Raw genomic sequence first — 18,932 nt, 5'->3', positions numbered from 1 at the left:
ATGACCCCCTTAGTGTTCCGAGATCTAAGATGGGTCTCAGTGTTTTGTCCTTTTTTGGGATTAGAAAGTACAGGGATTAAACACCTTTTCCTTTCTGATGGTTGGGTACTAGTTCTATTGCCTCTTTTTGTAACAACGCTTGGACTTCTAGTTGTAATAGATCCAAGTGCTGTTTGGACATGTTGTGTGCTTTTGGAGGCACATTTGGTGGTAATTGTAGGAATTCTATGCAATAACCATGTTGGATAATGGCTAGGACCCACAAGTCCATAGTTATGTCTTCCAAATTGTTTTAATAATGTGTGAGTCTCCCCCCCACTGGTGTTATGTGTTGGGGATTTGTAACATTGGAGTCACTGTTTAGTTTGTGGGGTTTTTGGGCTTTGGAATTTCCCTCTTGTTTTAGGGAACTGTCCACCCCTATATTGTCCCCGAAAGCCTCCTCTTTGGTATTGGCCCTGGTATATGGGTCTGGCCTGTGAGGTTGAAGGTTCTGTGCTTTGGGCTCGAAACCCCCTCTAAAGTGTGGCTTCCTAAAGGTGCCTCTGCTCTGTGGGGAGTAGAGCGCGCCCATGGCTTTGGCCGTGTCCGTGTCTTTCTTTAGCTTTTCTATAGCCGTATCCACCTCCGGCCCAAACAACTGTTGTCCATTAAAAGGCATATTAAGCACAGCCTGCTGGATCTCTGGCTTAAATCTGGAGGTGCGTAGCCATGCGTGTCTCCGAATAGTGACCGCCGTGTTTACTGTTCTGGCGGCTGTGTCCGCTACGTCCATAGCCGATAGTATCTGATTGTTGGAGATACTTTGGCCCTCCTCCACCACTTGTTGTGCACGCTTTTGAAACTCTTTGGGAAGATGTTCAATGAAATGCTGCATTTCGTCCCAATGAGCCCTGTCATATCTTGCCAATAAAGCTTGTGAATTGGCAATGCGCCATTGATTGGCTGTCTGTGCTGCAACCCTTTTCCCTGCTGCATCAAACTTTCGACTTCCTTTGTCGGGTGGTGGTGCATCCCCAGAAGTCTGTGAGTTTGCCCTTTTCCGGGCCGCCCCCACTACCACCGAGTCAGGTGTTAGTTGTTGCGTGATGTACACAGGGTCCGTAGGGGGAGGTTTGAACTTCTTCTCCACCCTAGGTGTGATGGCTCTGCCTTTGACTGGGTCTTGAAACACCTGTTTCGCGTGTTTCAAAATGCCTGGTAACATAGGCAGACTCTGGTATTGGCTATGTGTTGATGACAGGGTATTGAATAAAAAGTCATCCTCTATAGGTTCTGCATGCAGTGCCACATTGTGAAAAGTAGCTGCTCTGGACACCACCTGCTTGTAAGCAGTACTGTCTTCTGGTAGTGATGGTCTTGCCGGGTAGCAATCCGGACTATTGTCAGATACTGGTGCATCGTATAGATTCCATGCATCTGGGTCATCTTGGCTCATCCCTGTGTGCGTTGGTCATTGCATCATTGGTGGTGTTGCAATTGGGGACAGTTGCGGTGAGTGATGTGGCGATGGCTGTGGAGAAAAACGTGGTGGAGTTTTTTCTTTAGCCACTTTAGCCTTTGGCTGTTTTTCTGTTTCCTTGAAAGCGAGTTTTCGTTTCATTTGAATTGGGGGAAGAGTTCTTATTTTCCCCGTGTCCTTCTCTATATGGAGCCTTCTTTGTGTATAGTCTGGCTCTCCCATCTCTAGTTCTTGTCCGAATTTATGGCCTTGTAGCTTTGATGAAAGGCCTTGTTCTTCGGTATAGGAGCTCTGTTTCGGCTCCGAGGCTGGATGTTTCGGCACCGAAACCTATTCAGCAGGCTTTTTTGGCTCTGAAGCCACCTTTTTCGGTTTCGGGGTGCCGATATCTCGGTGCCGAATTTGGTCGGAGCCAGTATCTCGGTGCTGAGTATACTCTGTGCCGGTATCTCGACCGGAGTCGGATGTCTTCGACACGTGTGTGCCCTTTTTCGGTGCCGATGGTTGGTCACCCTGCTTACGGGTTAAGCCATGGCCAGCAGGCGGTGGCGTCCCCTGGGCTTTCATTATTCTTCTGTGAGTTTTGGCCGGGGCAGTTTTACTCACTGTTTGTTGTTTCGCCGGCTGCTCACTTTCGGCCTCGTCCGAATCAGGAATGGAGAAAGTCTCCTCTTCTTCGACGTTGTGGTGTCCTGCCGGCGTCGGCGCCATTCGAAGCCTTCGAGCTCTACGGTTCCGTAGCGTCTTCTTCGACCAAAATGCCTGACAGGCCTCGCAGGTATCCTCTTTGTGTTCGGGGGACAAACACAAATTACAGACCGAATGCTGGTCTGTATAAGGATACTTATTGTGACATTCGGGGTAGAAGCGTAATGGGGTCTGTTCCATGAGCCTTGAAGACGCACGCGGTCGGGCCGACCAGGCCCTGCCGGGGAATGGAAGCCCTGAAGGGCTACCGAAGCTCTTCTTTTCTTCAGTGTCGATGTGCTATTACTAACTTGATATTGAACGCAAACAATACCGTTGAATTTTCCGAGATTTAACTAACTTTCCGAACCAAAACACGGAGCGAAGAGGAACACGTCCGAACCCGATGGCGGAAAGAAAACAATCTAAGATGGAGTCGACGCCCATGCGCAATGGAGCCGAAAAGGGAGGAGTCCCTCGATCTCATGACTCGAAAAGACTTCTTTGAAGAAAAACAACTTGTAACACTCCGAGCCCAACACTAGATGGCAGGATAATGCACAGCATGTGTATCTGCAGCTACACATGCCATCGAACATATATATATATACACACACACACATTTTATCCACAAGTACCCCAACATGACCCCCATCCAACTCTCCACGAATAAAAAAAAATGTAGAAATCCCACCCCCCAGTATACTTGTACTAACCTAATACTACCCATCTAAAACACAAGCTAAAACTATGTACAAGAGTAAAAGGGAGGGGAAGGAACTGGGAGGCTGTTGAACAAGATAAAGTTGTTTTTACATTTTCTTCAGTATTTTCTTTATGTGCCGCAACATCCTCCTGTTATCTGCACTACCCTCCTCCAATGTGTCCAGTCTGGCTAATATCTTGGCCATGTAGCCTTTCATGTCTTTTTCAAATTGGTTGCTTACTACTGCAGCAGTCAGCTATACAGGTGCCTGGCTCCTGACTGATGCAGCTGACATGGAGGGGCTTGGACCTGCAGAGGTCCCCTGCACCCCTGATGTCTTCCCAACACTTTCCTTTTTTGGCTGTGGTTGCTGTGGAGGTCCCCCATGTGCAAACGGGTGCCAATCCCCACTGGCCTTTTCCTTGTAGAACCTCCTTCCAATTCGGCAGTATCCTGCTTCCATCTCTATGATGTGCTGGTAGAGCTCTGCCCTCTTGTGGAATGCGTGACTTTGGGCTGGTGTCATATTGGCAGCTGGCAAATTAGGTGAATCAAGCATCAGATACAGCATTGAGTGGAGGTAGAACAGACATTTTATGTACACTGCAACTACAGATAACACATACAGTCCACCACACATTCCTAAACAATGACATACTCCTCAACTATGACTATTTCCTACCAGCCGTCTATGGTACCATATACATGTCACTGGTATGAAGGCTATCCATTGTTAACCATCAGGGTCCAGAGGTGAGTGGACTAAACTGTTCATGGTCAACATTTGTGTCATCAAACTTGTGAGGATCGTGTGCCCCAACAACTCTGGATTACCTGTGTCCCTGTGCACAAGGTGGGGCTGTGTGCATGCAATCCACCACCCTGACAACCCTGGTGTGACATCAAAGCTTGCCCAGCCATCTTGGATGCATGGTGGGGCCGATATGATAGGGAGTCTGGAAACTACCCACCGGCTATTCTAAGGTTTGGTAAATCATCATTCATGTGTCCTGGTGTAAGACATGGGCTGAGCAAATGTTACAAGGGGGCACACCATTGCCCATGATGTGCCCACATGAACAGCTAATGCAATGTCCCCAGAACGTTTGGGGAAAGCCTGACCTGCACATAAAAGTTGTCTACACATTACATAACTAAAGCCCCCTACCCTATGCTATGTTGTGCTAAATGTGTAAAACGGCACACACATGGTGGCTATATGGCTCTCCTCAGGCCCACAGTGAGTTTGGAACTGCACTGGGTGCTGCAACAGTATCCTGATATATTGAAGGTCATTTGCACATGCATGCCAGAAATCATCCAAGTACCAGGTATAGACACAGCCTTTACATCATATGTATATGTGATGTGACCTACATCACTTGCAAATATCACGTTGGTAGGGCCAGGTTGTGAAAACTGCTGAGATCTGGCTTGGAAAAAATCATAGACTTTTCCAACAACCATCTGGAGCTGAGTTGTCTCCTTATTGTGTACACTTCTGACAGTTGTCCAGCACAATATGAGCCTTGCAGTACTCCAGCCTCAATAAATACCTGAAAGGTAGTGAGGCACCTGTGGCGCATGTGTCACCTACATAAGCCCCCTAGACCTCTAAAGATATAACCCATCTCTCTACCATCTTGTGAGTAAGTGTAAGCTATGTGTGGCACACAGTGCTGTCAACAGGCATGCTATGTACATAAACAGCTGTCCTGACACCTATCATGATAGACATCAATGAATATGTGGCCAGCTATTCCAATTCCTAATACACACAATTCCTTGCTAGCACACATTGCCCCTTGTGCTACAAGCAAACAATTCTCACTGCACAACATTCCAACAGACATGATGTCACCATCCATACTCCAATGATATCATATCATTGGTCAGGCAAAACCATTATTCATAGCATTCCACACATCAGACTGACTGATACCAAACCCTGGAATGGCACACATGATGCACAGGATGACACTTACTGGCTGCACTGGGGTCTTCAAATAGGGCCAGCTCACCAACGGTGTAGGGCGGAGGTCCAACTGCAAGACATAAGTGGAAAACACTGATTAGTGAAATTTGTACATAACAGTTAATGGACAACATTGTTCACTATCAACTTGTTAGGGCTGAGTGAGCAAGTCATCCTAGTGGTAGATCAGAGCAATTGACAAACATCTATGATCAGTCAATTATACATAGTCTCAGATAATGGAGACCCAGGCACCTACAGACCATCACTTTCCAAGACATTCCTGTGGTGCTTTTCACTGCACCATTCATACATGGCATTGTCATGCAGGTGTTTGTTAGCTCAACACCCCAATAACCATATGGGACTCATAACACTGTAGACTGCATCTGAGGGGCATGCGATGGTTGTCGCAGTGGATATCCCATTGTGACACCCATAGCATTTGAGCCTGCCTCAGGTGTTGTAGACATCTACCTCACTGACAGCGCAAACTAACAAACTACTGGCCAGGTGTTGTGTGGATAATTCAAAGTGTTGAGGAATGCTGTGATTCATCCTTGTGTAAAGAAACTAATATGTGTGTGCCATCACAAGGCACACACAAGCAATAATGCAATGGGAGTTTACTCATGTTAAAATAGTTGTACCTACCTGCACATTGACTGATTGAAATTATGGATGTATTGCCAATAATGTGTGGCCAGCCATGGTATACCATTATTTGCCCTGGGAGGAATAAGAACATGGGCATAGGCATATGCCTCAACATAGACACACTTGCTCTGTGGTCCAAGGATGCATTTGCTAGAGCAGGTTACTGAGTAATGTGCCAGTGATGGAGCAGATGCAGTGCAGCCCCATATTGTCAGTAAGATGTGGCAGGCCTATGGAACGAAATCAGCACATATGTATATAGTTTAGGGTGTATGTGATACACAATGTACAGAAAGAGGAAAGTATTAGTAGTCTGGACCCAGTGTATAGTCAAGCTCCCTAACATGGTCTTGGCCAATGCCACAAAGGGCCATATTGAATGACAGTGGTGCAGCACCAAGTGCATTACTGCAGTCCTTGTGGCCCTCAGTGCACCCCTTACCTCCGTCATATGGGCGCCTAATGAGGATTAAGGCACAGCATGATACAGGTAGAGTCCAACTGTATCTAATGATGTACTAAGCAGGAATTGCAACACAACAGAACATCACGACTTCTGCTGATTACGTGGGGGCTTATCACTAACATTTATATGCCCCTGTATAACACCTGCTCTCAGCAGCCGTTCAAAGTATATGAAACATGGAATTTAGGTATTTCTCATTTGTTCCAGAGGCTTTTAAATTTGCCCCCAAACAGTTTTTAGGCCCCCCCTCCTATACATGATGCATGGCGCAGCCCTCATGTTGTGCTGCTCATAACTGAGTTGCCCCGTGCATGTAATGGTTGTTCAGGGAAAATGTTACATCTGCCCTGGCTCGGCTTAATTATTGTACATTGGAATAGCAGCCCTAAGGTGGCGCTGGGGCTTTTCATATAGGCAGCATACAACATGTCCAGATCCATAATCATGACATGCAGCACTCAACCGTAGCAGCATTTGTCATGCACATGCAAATAATGGACTTTGTATGGATATGGGACAATTACCAACTGCTCCACCAATCTCGATGCCCAGGTGATCCAGCAGATCTTGCTCCCTTGTTATTAGGTCAGCCCAGCGGTGCTTCAATTAGTGGACATTTCTTTCTCTGGCAAACACTCTTGTCAGGTGGTGGAGCACCTTGCCCCACCGCAGCTTCCTGGCCTATGTGAGGTAGCCTTGTATGACACGGCCACCCAGTACCAGCATCCTGGGGAGGTAGTGCTGTACCAGCCATATAAAACCCCCAGCTCATCGGACGACATCCTGCCCATACTCCCTTTCCCTGACATAATGGACTGCACATGCAAATGACCCAAAACGAAAATTCTCTTAGGCTACCCCAAATAACCAAACAACTATTCTACATCAGAGAAACACCCCACAATACAGTGACAGTAACAGAACCTGTACAATACAAAAGACTGATTAAATGACAAAATAAAACAACACAACAGCTACAGTACACAGCACAAAAAACCCTCCAAAACTTCAACAGCACCAGCTCCATACACCCTCACGCAGTAATAAACAATAAGACTTTGAAGTGAAAGTGGACTCACTGTACCATGTTTGTAGGCAGGATGTCCTGCTCCATCACTTTCTGGGCCTGTGCATCACGTTTCCAGCCATGCGTTGTTTTTTTTTTAAGCATGATGGTCATGCGTCGATTTGTTCCCATTTTGCGTGAAAAGGCCTGTGGACGTGCAATAGACATTCAGGGGCTAGGCGTCTTTTAGCTGAGAATAGTTTTGTATATGCGTCTGCATCTAAAGTTTTGATGCATGACGGCCATGCGTCATATTTTATCACATTGTGAGTGAAAAGTGAACGTGCGATTGATGCTCAGGGTCCAGGCGTCTTTTACCCCTAGAGAAAGGTATGAGGTTTAGGTGTTTGCGTCTATGCTTTTGATGCATGACGGTCATGCATTGATTTTTCACCAGGGTGTGTGTAAAGGCTTGTGAACATGTGATAGACACTGAGGGGCCCGGTGTCCTTTTACCGATGTTGCAGAGTGTAGATTTCAGCTGTTTGCATAATTGTATTTGACGCATGACAGAAATCCATGAAATTTAGCAATGTAGTCCTTGAGTGCTCCCAGATTCACTTACCATGTCACATGGGCAATGCAACAATGTTGCATATGTGGTATGGCTACATGTGTGTAAATATCCAGTCATGTCATTATGGTGTCATTGGTATGTTGAACTTATAGGTTTGTTTATGAGTCTGTCGCATGTGATTACTCATACTTTGTGCATGTGCAGCTACACTGTGTCCACATACATGTTGGCCCATGTGTACTATGAGCGTACATATGTGTTTGAATGCTCATTTATGGGAGTACTACATTGTTCTGTCTGATATACAAATGTACAAATACCATCAACACAAAACATATGATGGCCTATGTCCAACACATGGTAAGGCATGTGACAACCATGACAATTTGTACTCAGAGTATGCAGTGGACTAGGACTGGGTTGACATCACGTTACCCCTGCCAATTTGCGTGTGCATGTGTCTTGACTCTGGTGTGTTGTTGGTTTTTACTTCATGATGCTCTGCTACACGTGTGACACATAGTTCCCCATGCATCTTAGTTGCAGGAGATGGCATTTACATGTTAGTGAAGGTTGGAATATGCAGTGTGTGTGTGTGTGTGTGTAAAGACACGTGTAGTGTAATCTTTGTAACATATGACCACAATGGTGTCTTCATGGGATGTGAAACCTCATTTTACTATCTTCCTGCATTGACACATGTTGGAATTTGACAAATGCATGTGTAGTCACATCAGTGCCACCTATGTTTCCGTATGTCGGAACACATGTGTAGGTAATTTCTTTCAGTCACTGATCTTGTGTACCTATGCCCTTAGTTTTGGTATGCCTTTTGTTAAAAATCCTGTACACATTACCATGCCTGAGCCATTACAGTGGTACGTGTTTGCTGAGATATGTGGTATATGTGTGCATGCAAACAACTAGGCACTCACAATTGTCCACATCATGTTTGTTATGACTGTCACATACAATGGCATACCACTGTTTAGCAGTGTTGCAGTCTGGCATAGATGGCAGCCTACTCATCATCACTACTATGGAAGTTTGTATGGCAACACAAATCCATGGTAACATATGAACGGACAGATTTACATCCCACACCTGGTTGCCATGTTGGATGCCAAAACATGCATGAGATAACTTGTTACTGTTGCTACTTTGCACGTGTTCTTGCATGTGAGTGACAATGAGTGATGTGTACTGCTACGTGCTGTGTGATTTTGTCATACAGAGCATACTAGATAAACATGCTGACACATGTCAAGCATTGTTGGTACTAGCAAATCCTTTGCTACCTAGGACATACACCTGTGCATTAGTCTTTACATGTTTATGTGGAATTGCTGTAGGCATTTGCCAAGACAGCAGATCTGTGTGAAAAGTGTGCATCATAGGTACACAGGGAGTGTAACACACTCTGCCTACATTGCTTCCAGACATTTAGCTGGTGGTGCATTGTCCCATTTGAATATCAGATCATGACAATGGGTTATGTGTTTGGATGGTGATTCAGTACCAACACCTGCTTAGTTTGTCTGGCAACCCATAGCGCACTCCACACCAAAAGTGTGTGTGTCATAAGTGAGGTACTGTCCACCATGTGTCAGGGTTGTGCCCAATGGCAGTGCCAGGACATAATCCCATGGATACACTGTGCAGGTTCTGCCTCTAACGTTGGTTCCAATCCCTGTACAATTACTGAAGGTCCATAGTTACAGTTGATGTCCTCTTCTTGTCACACATGCACTGTGTAGGGAAGGCAGCAATAACCCTGAGATGTGACAGTATTCAGTTCCTGCATTACTTAAACACCATTTGTTCACAACCCCTACCTTATGTGTGCCCCCCTTGCATACATCATGTTAGGCGTGGTGTTAATGTGGGGAAAAGGATGGGAATTAGCACCTTGCCCACTTTACGGCACAATATATGTTGTGGTGCCTGGATCTAGACCTTCAGGAGTCACAGGGCTGTAATTGTGTGTCACTGATATGTGAAATGGAGACAATATACCCTCTTACATCACAAACGATAGTGTTACCATACTTGTAGCTATTGTGTTTCTTGCCTGTTACCTGAGGTTTGATATACATTTCAATGTAGGAGATTCTGGTGCAAAGTACTTTTTTAGTGCTATGTACAATGTGTTGATGGTAGTCCAGTCACTATGTGTAAATGTTCTGTACTATGTGGAGTCTCCTGTGAACTCCCGCAGCAGTGTTCTGTTGTTCGCCCTCCAAATTAGCTGCTCCATCATCATCATCCTCCTCGTTTGGGACGTCAACCTGTTCATCCCAGGGAACGTTTGTTCTGATACATATGTTATGGAGAATTGCACATGCCAGTATGATTTTACATACCAGTGGTGGGACATACAAGAGGCTTCCTCCTGTCAGGGCCAGGCACCTGTACCTTGACTTTAGAAGGCCAAATGTCCTCTCCACCACATTGCGTGTTCTTATGTGCCCTTAGTTATATGCATGTTCTTCCACCGTTGTGGGATTGGCAAAGGGACTCATTACCCATGGCTGTATGCCATAACCTTGATCAGCTGCAAAGGAATGAGAGAGGATGTGTTGCTGAAGCTTGATAGTGGTTTGGAATATACCATTGTAGTTGTTAATTGTAGGTGGAGTGGTGACTCAGACTTGCTTCTGGTATAGTGTAGGAAAGTACCATCTTGCCTGGCATGTTACCCCCATATTTTACTGTATATATGTTGTTTTAGTTGTATGTGTCACTGGGACCCTGCCAGCCAGGGCCCCAGTGCACATAAGTGTGCCCTGTATGTGTTACCTGTGTTATGACTAACTGTCTCACTGAGGCTCTGCTATTCAGAACCTCAGTGGTTATGCTCTCTCATTTCTTTCCAAATTGTCACTAACAGGCTAGTGACCAATTTCACCAATTTACATTGGCATACTGGAACACCCTTATAATTCCCTAGTATATGGTACTGAGGTACGCAGGGTATTGGGGTTCCAGGAGATCCCTATGGGCTGCAGCATTTCTTGTGCCACCCATAGGGAGATCTGACAATTCTTACACAGGCCTGCCAGTGCAGCCTGAGTGAAATAACGTCCATGTTATTTCACAGCCATTTACCACTGCACTTAAGTTACTTATAAGTCACCTATATGTCTAACCTTTACCTGGTAAAGGTTGGGTGCTACGTTACTCAGTGTGTGGGCACCATGGCACTAGCCAAGGTGCTCCCAGATTGTTCAGGGCAAATTCCCCGGACTTTGTGAGTGCGGGACACCATTACACGTGTGCACTATACATATGTCACAACATATGTATAGCGTCACAATGGTAACCCCGAACATGGACATGTAACATGTCTAGGGTCATGGAATTGTCATCCCAATGCCATTCTGGCATTGGGGAGACAATTCCATGATCCCCGAGTCTCTAGCTCAGACCCGGGTACTGCCAAACTACCTTTCCCGGGGTTTCACTGCAGCTGCTGCAGCTGCCAACCCCTCAGACAGGTTTCTGGCCTCCTAGGGTCCAGCCAGGCTTGGCCCAGAAAGGCAGAACAAAGGACTTCCTCAGAGAGAGGGTGTTACACCCTCTCCCTTTGGAAAAAGGTGCCAGGGCTGGGGAGGAGTAGCCTCCCCCAGCCTCTGGAAATGCTTTGATGGGCACAGATGGTGCCCATCTCTGCATAAGCCAGTCTGCACCGGTTCAGGGATCCCTCAGCCCTGCTCTGGAGCGAAACTGGACAAAGGAAAGGGGAGTGACCATTCCCCTGACCTGCACCTCCCCTGGGAGGTGCCCAGAGCTCCTCCAGTGTGCTCCAGACCTCTGCCATCTTGGAAACAGAGGTGCTGCTGGCACACTGGACTGCTCTGAGTGGCCAGTGCCACCAGGTGACGTCAGAGACTCCTGCTGATAGGCTCCTTCAGGTGTTGCTAGCCTATCCTCTATCCTAGGTAGCCAAACCCTCTTTTCTGGCTATTTAGGGTCTCTGTCTCTGGGGAAACTTTAGATAACGAATGCAAGAGCTCATCCGAGTTCCTCTGCATCTCTCTCTTCACCTTCTGCCAAGGAATCGACTGCTGACCGCGCTGGAAGCCTGCAAAACTGCAACATAGTAGCAAAGACGACTACTGCAACTCTGTAACGCTGATCCTGCCGCCTTCTCGACTGTTTTCCTGGTGGTGCATGCTGTGGGGGTAGTCTGCCTCCTCTCTGCACTAGAAGCTCCGAAGAAATCTCCTGTGGGTCGACGGAATCTTCCCCCTGCAACCGCAGGCACCAAAAAGCTGCATTACCGGTCCCTTGGGTCTCCTCTCAGCACGACGAGCGAGGTCCCTCGAATCCAGCAACTCTGTCCAAGTGGCCCCCTCAGTCCAGTGACTCTTCAGTCCAAGTTTGGTGGAGGTAAGTCCTTGCCTCACCTCGCTAGACTGCATTGCTGGGAACCGCGACTTTTGCAGCTACTCCGGCCTCCGTGCACTTCTGGCGGAAATCCTTTGTGCACAGTCCAGCCTGGGTCCACGGCACTCTAACCTGCATTGCACGACCTCCTAAGTTGTTCTCCGGCGACGTGGGACTTCTCTGTGCGACTTCGGGTGAGCACCGTTTCACGCATCCTCGTAGTGCCTGTTTCTGGCACTTCTCCGGGTGCTACCTGCTGCTAAGAGGGCTCCTTGTCTTGCTCGATGTCCCCTCTACCTCCTGGTCCAATTTGCGACCTCCTGGTCCCTCCTGGGCCACAGCAGCGTCCAAAAACGCTAACTGCACGATTTGCAGCTAGCAAGGCTTGTTGGCGTTCTTTCGGCGGGAAAACACTTCTGCACGACTCTCCACGGCGAAAGGGATCCGTCCACCAAAGGGGAAGTCTCTAGCCCTTTTCGTTCCTGCAGAAACCTCAGCTTCTTCTGTCCAGTAGAAGCTTCTTTGCACCCGCAGCTGGCATTTCCTGGGCATCTGTCCATCTCCAACTTGCTTGTGACTTTTGGACTTGGTCCCCTTGTTCCACAGGTACCCCAGATTGTAAATCCAGCGTTGTTGCATTGTTGGTTTGTGTCTTTCCTGCATTATTCCTCTAACACGACTTCTTTATCCTTAGGGGAACTTTAGTGCACTTTGCACTCACTTTTCAGGGTCTTGGGGAGGGTTATTTTTCTAACTCTCACTATTTTCTAATAGTCCCAGCGACCCTCTACAAGGTCACATAGGTTTGGGGTCCATTCGTGGTTCGCATTCCACTTTTGGAGTATATGGTTTGTGTTGCCCCTATCCCTATGTGTCCCCATTGCATCCTATTGTAACTATACATTGTTTGCACTGTTTTCTAAGACTATACTGCATATTTTTGCTATTGTGTATATATATCTTGTGTATATTTCCTATCCTCTCACTGAGGGTACACTCTAAGATACTTTGGCATATTGTCATAAAAATAAAGTACCTTTATTTTTAGTATAACTGTGTATTGTGTTTTCTTATGATATTGTGCATATGACACTAAGTGGTACTGTAGGAGCTTCACTCGTCTCCTAGTTCAGCCTAAGCTGCTCTGCTAAGCTACCATTATCTATCAGCCTATGCTGCTAGACACCCTATACACTAATAAGGGATAACTGGGCCTGATGCAAGGTGTAAGTACCCCTTGGTACTCACTATAAGCCAGTCCAGCCTCCTACATTGGTTGTGCAGCGGTGGGATAAGTGCTTTGAGACTACTTACCACTCTTGTCATTGTACTTTTCATAAGAGAAAAATATACAAAACAAGTTCAGTGTATGTACACCTAACCAAAAAGTTTTGCATTTCCTCTTTTCACTCTTTTCTAAGTGCTGAAAAGTACTTCTAAACTTTCAAAAAGTTCTTAAAAAGTTTTAAAAGTTTTTTTTTCTGTCTTTCTAAAAGTTCTAAAAACTTTTTCTCACGTTTTCTGTCACTTAAACTCTTTCAAAAAATGTCTGGCACAGGCCAAAATGTTGATCTGTCCAAACTTGCATATGACCACCTTAGCTGGAAAGGAGCAAGGAGTCTCTGTATAGAAAGAGGTTTGAGTGTAGGGAAGAATCCTTCCTTGGAATTATTGCTTAACATGCTTAGAGAACAAGATAAGGCCAAAAGGGCCCCATCTGTTGAAAAAGTAGCTAATGGTTCCCAATCTGATCCAGGGACACCCCTAGGAAAAGATTCAGGAAAGAAACTTCAGAGCCTGCCCATTACTAGACAGTCTAGCATAGTTGGTACTGATGTAGAGTCACACCATACAGATAGTGTTGTCTCACATCATAGCAAGAGCATTCATTCTCACCACAGTAGAAGTGATGTTTCTGTTAACCAAGCTGTTAGGGTGCCTTCTGTAAGGGACAGGTCTCCTTCTGTCCATTCTCACCATACTTCTGTTTCAAGGCATGTCCCTCCCACCCACCCTGATGACAGATTGTTAGAAAGGGAGCTCAATAGATTGAGAGTGGAACAAACCAGACTGAAGCTCAAGAAGCAACAGCTGGATTTGGATAGACAGACCTTAGAAGTAGAGAAGGAGAGACAGAAATTGGGTTTAGAAACCCATGGTGGCAGCAGCAGTATTCCCCATAGTCATCCTGCAAAAGAGCATGATTCCAGGAATCTGCACAAGATAGTTCCCCCTTATAAGGAGGGGGATGACATTAACAAGTGGTTTGCTGCACTTGAGAGGGCCTGTGCTGTACAGGATGTCCCTCAAAGGCAGTGGGCTGCTATCCTATGGCTATCATTTAGTGGAAAAGGTAGGGATAGGCTCCTTACTGTGAAAGAAAGTGAAGCCAATGATTACAAAGTTCTTAAGAATGCACTCCTGGATGGTTATGGCTTAACCACTGAACAATACAGGATAAAGTTCAGAGAGACCAAAAAGGAGTCTTCACAAGACTGGGTTGATTTCATTGACCATTCAGTGAAGGCCTTGGAGGGGTGGTTACATGGCAGTAAAGTTACTGATTATGACAGCCTGTATAACTTGATCCTGAGAGAGCATATTCTTAATAATTGTGTGTCTGATTTGTTGCACCAGTACTTGGTGGACTCTGATCTGATCTCTCCCCAAGAATTGGGAAAGAAGGCAGACAAATGGGTCAGAACAAGGGTGAACAGAAAAGTTCATACAGGGGGTGACAAAGATGGCAACAAGAAGGATGGTAAGTCTTCTGACAAGGGTGGGGACAAATCTAAAAATGAGTCTTCATCAGGCCCACAAAAACACTCTGCTGGGGGTGGTGGGCCCAAATCCTCTTCTAATCAAAACAAAGAAAAGAAACCATGGTGCTATTTATGTAAAATAAAAGGCCATTGGACAACAGATCCCAGTTGTCCAAAGAAAAGCACCAAGCCTCCTACCACTACAACCCCTACTGCTACACCTAGTGTCCCTACTAATAGCAGTGGTGGTGGGAGCCAACCTACTAATAGCCAATCTAAGGGAGTAGCTGGGCTCACCTTTGGTAACTTAGTTGGGGTTGGTCTGATTAGGGAGACCACAGAGGCTGTGTTAGTCTCTGAGGGGGCTATTGATTTAGCCACCTTGGTTGCTTGTCCCCTTAACATGGATAAGTACAAGCAACTACCCCTAATAAATGGTGTTGAGGTTCAGGACTACAGGGACACAGGTGCCAGTGTCACAATGGTGATAGAAAAACTGGTCCACCCTGAACAACACCTACTTGGTCACCAGTACCAAGTAACCGATGCTCACAACAACACACTTAGCCACCCCATGGCTGTTGTAAATCTCAACTGGGGGGGGGGGTTACTGGTCCAAAGAAAGTTGTGGTGGCCTCAGATTTACCTATAGACTGTCTACTAGGAAATGATTTGGAGACATCAGCTTGGTCAGATGTGGAGTTGGAGGCCCATGCAGCAATGCTGGGCATCCCAGGGCATATTGTTGCTTTAACCAGGGCTCAGGCCAAAAAGCAAAAAGGACAGGGAAACTTTGATCCTGGAACAATGGACCAAGTGCTCCCTAAAGCTAGGGCTAGTAGAAGTAAAGCACTACCTACTATCCCTCCCTCTACAGTGGATTCTTGTTCTGAGGAAGAAGAATTTCCACCCTGTGCAGAACCTACACCAGAGGAGCTGGAAGCAGACACTGCTGAGCTTTTGGGTGAAGGGGGGCCTGCCAGGGAGGAGCTGAGTGTGGCACAGCAAACCTGTCCCACACTAGAGGGTCTAAGACAGCAAGCTGTCAAACAGGCTAATGGGGATGTCAGTGACTCTCACAGAGTTTACTGGGAGGACAACCTCTTGTACACTGAAGCAAGGGATCCTAAACCTGGAACTGCCAGGAGGTTAGTGATTACTCAGGAGTACAGAAAGTTCCTCCTAACTCTAGCCCACGACGTTCCCCTAGCTGGACATCTGGGACAAATGAAAACTTGGGACAGACTTGTTTCCTTGTTTCATTGGCCTAGAATGTCTGAGGACACAAAAGATTTTTGTAAGTCCTGTGAAACCTGTCAAGCCAGTGGCAAAACAGGTGGCACCCCAAAGGCACCCCTTATTCCACTGCCTGTGGTTGGGGTCCCCTTTGAAAGGGTAGGGGTTGACATAGTTGGCCCCCTTGACCCTCCTACTGCTTCAGGCAATAGGTTTATCTTGGTGGTAGTGGACCATGCTACCAGATATCCTGAAGCAATTCCTCTAAGGACCACTACAGCTCCTGCAGTGGCAAAGGCCCTCCTGGGAATATTTTCCAGGGTGGGCTTCCCAAAAGAGGTAGTTTCAGACAGAGGAAGCAATTTCATGTCTGCTTACTTGAAGGCCATGTGGAAGGAGTGTGGTGTGACTTACAAGTTCACCACACCCTATCATCCACAAACAAATGGACTGGTGGAGAGATTTAACAAAACTCTCAAAGGCATGATTATGGGACTCCCTGAAAAACTCCGCAGGAGATGGGATATCCTTTTACCATGCCTCCTTTTTGCCTACAGGGAGGTACCCCAGAAAGGAGTGGGCTTCAGCCCCTTTGAACTCCTCTTTGGACACCCTGTTAGGGGTCCACTAACACTTGTCAAGGAGGGTTGGGAACAACCTTTAAAAGCTCCAAAACAAGATATTGTGGATTATGTACTTGGCCTCAGATCAAGGATGGCTGAATACATGAAAAGGCCAGTAAAAACCTTCAGGCCAGCCAAGAGCTCCAGAAGCAATGGCATGACCAGAAGGCTGTTTTGGTTCAGTACCAACCAGGGCAGAAAGTGTGGGTCTTGGAGCCTGTGGCCCCAAGAGCACTCCAAGATAAATGGAGTGGACCCCACACAATTGTTGAGAAAAAGGGTGAAGTCACCTACTTAGTTGACTTAGGCACTGCCAGGAGTCCCCTTAGGGTGCTCCATGTCAATCGCCTGAAACCCCACTATGACAGGGCTGATCTCACCCTGCTCATGGCAACTGATGAGGGACAAGAAGAAGACAGTGATCCTCTTCCTGATCTATTCTCTTCCACAGAACAAGATGCTCTAGTGGAAGGTGTAGTTTTGGCTGATTGTCTTACTGCTGAGCAGAAAGACCATTGCATAAATCTCCTGGGTCAGTTCTCTGAACTCTTCTCTACTGTGCCAGGTACCACTTCTTGGTTTGAGCACACTATAGATACTGGAGACAGCTTGCCTGTCAAAAGTAAGATCTATAGGCAGCCTGACCATGTCAGAGACTGCATAAAGCAAGAGGTGCAGAAAATGTTAGAACTAGGAGTGGTTGAGCACTCTGAAAGTCCATGGGCTTCTCCTGTGGTACTTGTACCAAAACCCCATTCCAAAGATGGAAAGAAGGAAATGCGGTTTTGTGTAGACTACAGAGGTCTCAACCAGGTAACCAAAACTGATGCTCACCCTATGCCAAGGGCAGATGAGCTCATAGATACACTGGCATCTGCCAAGTATCTAAGCACTTTTGATTTGACTGCAGGGTATTGGCAGATCAAATTATCAGAAGATGCTAAACCTAAAACTGCATTTTCAACCATTGGAGGCCATTACCAGTTCACAGTAATGCCTTTTGGATTGAAAAATGCACCTGCCACTTTTCAGAGGTTGGTGAACACAGTCCTGCAAGGACTGGAAGCTTTTAGTGTAGCATATTTGGACGATATAGCTGTCTTTAGCTCCAGCTGGGATGATCACCTGGTCCACCTATGGAAAGTTTTGGAGGCCCTGCAAAAGGCAGGCCTCACTATCAAGGCTTCAAAGTGCCAGATAGGGCAGGGTAAGGTGGTTTATCTGGGACACCTTGTTGGTGGGGAACAGATTGCACCACTACAGGGGAAAATCCAAACAATTATTGATTGGGTTCCCCCTACTACTCAGACTCAGGTGAGAGCCTTCCTAGGCCTCACTGGGTATTACAGGAGGTTAATTAAGAACTATGGCTCCATTGCAGCCCCTCTTAATGACCTCACATCCAAGAAAATGCCTAAAAAGGTATTATGGACAGCAAACTGTCAGAAAGCTTTTGAGGAGCTGAAGCAGGCCATGTGCTCTGCACCTGTCCTGAAAAGCCCTTGTTACTCTAAAAGATTCTATGTCCAAACTGATGCATCTGAATTAGGAGTAGGGGCAGTCCTATCACAACTTAATTATAAGGCCCAGGATCAACCTGTTGCTTTTAATAGTAGGTGTAGGAGGCTGGCCTGGCTTGTAGTGAGTACCAAGGGGTACTTGCACCTTGCACCAGGCCCAGTTATCCCTTATTAGTGTATAGGGTGTCTAGCAGCTTAGGCTGATAGATAATGGTAGCTTAGCAGAGCAGCTTAGGCTGAACTAGGAGACGTGTGAAGCTACTACAGTACCACCTAGTGTCATATGCACAATATCATAAGAAAACACAATACACAGTTATACTAAAAATAAAGGTACTTTATTTTTATGACAATATGCCAAAGTATCTTAGAGTGTACCCTCAGTGAGAGGATAGGAAATATACACAAGATATATATACACAATAGCAAAAATATGCAGTATAGTCTTAGAAAACAGTGCAAACAATGTATAGTTACAATAGGATGCAATGGGGAAACATAGGGATAGGGGCAACACAAACCATATACTCCAAAAGTGGAATGCGAACCACGAATGGACCCCAAACCTATGTGACCTTGTAGAGGGTCGCTGGGACTATTAGAAAATAGTGAGAGTTAGCAAAATAACCCTCCCCAAGACCCTGAAAAGTGAGTGCAAAGTGCACCAAAGTTCCCCTAAGGACAAAGTAGTCGTGTTAGAGGAATAAGGCAGGAAAGACACAAACCAGCAATGCAACAACTGTGGATTTCCAATCTAGGGTACCTGTGGAACAAGGGGACCAAGTCCAAAAGTCACAAGCAAGTCGTAGATGGGCAGATGCCCAGGAAATGCCAGCTGCGGGTGCAAAGAAGCTTCGACTGGACAG

General features: G+C 46.3%; 1 protein-coding gene across 9 annotated transcripts in view; it reads right to left on the bottom strand.

Moving 5' to 3' along the window:
* EDARADD (EDAR associated via death domain) overlaps positions 1-18,932 on the bottom strand; it is a 1,293,069-nt gene that overhangs the window by 279,343 nt on the left and 994,794 nt on the right. For 5 of the 9 annotated variants that reach the window (XM_069234900.1, XM_069234897.1, XM_069234896.1 and 2 more), the window contains 2 exons: positions 7,038-7,166; positions 4,841-4,900 (listed from right to left, as the gene is read on the bottom strand). The exons of 2 other annotated variants lie outside the window; for them this stretch is intronic. In XM_069234900.1, coding sequence (XP_069091001.1) covers positions 4,841-4,900; positions 7,038-7,166 — 189 coding nt within the window. The remainder of the gene's footprint in view (positions 1-4,840; positions 4,901-7,037; positions 7,167-18,932) is intronic. 2 more of the 9 variants (XM_069234903.1, XM_069234898.1) reach the window with 1 other exon arrangement.

This window comes from Pleurodeles waltl, chromosome 5, assembly GCF_031143425.1.
Source record: "Pleurodeles waltl isolate 20211129_DDA chromosome 5, aPleWal1.hap1.20221129, whole genome shotgun sequence".
In the NCBI taxonomy this organism is placed as follows: Eukaryota; Metazoa; Chordata; class Amphibia; order Caudata; family Salamandridae; genus Pleurodeles; species Pleurodeles waltl.
The sequence above is the reverse complement of the archived record's forward strand: the minus strand, read 5'-3'. Positions and strand labels throughout refer to the sequence as shown.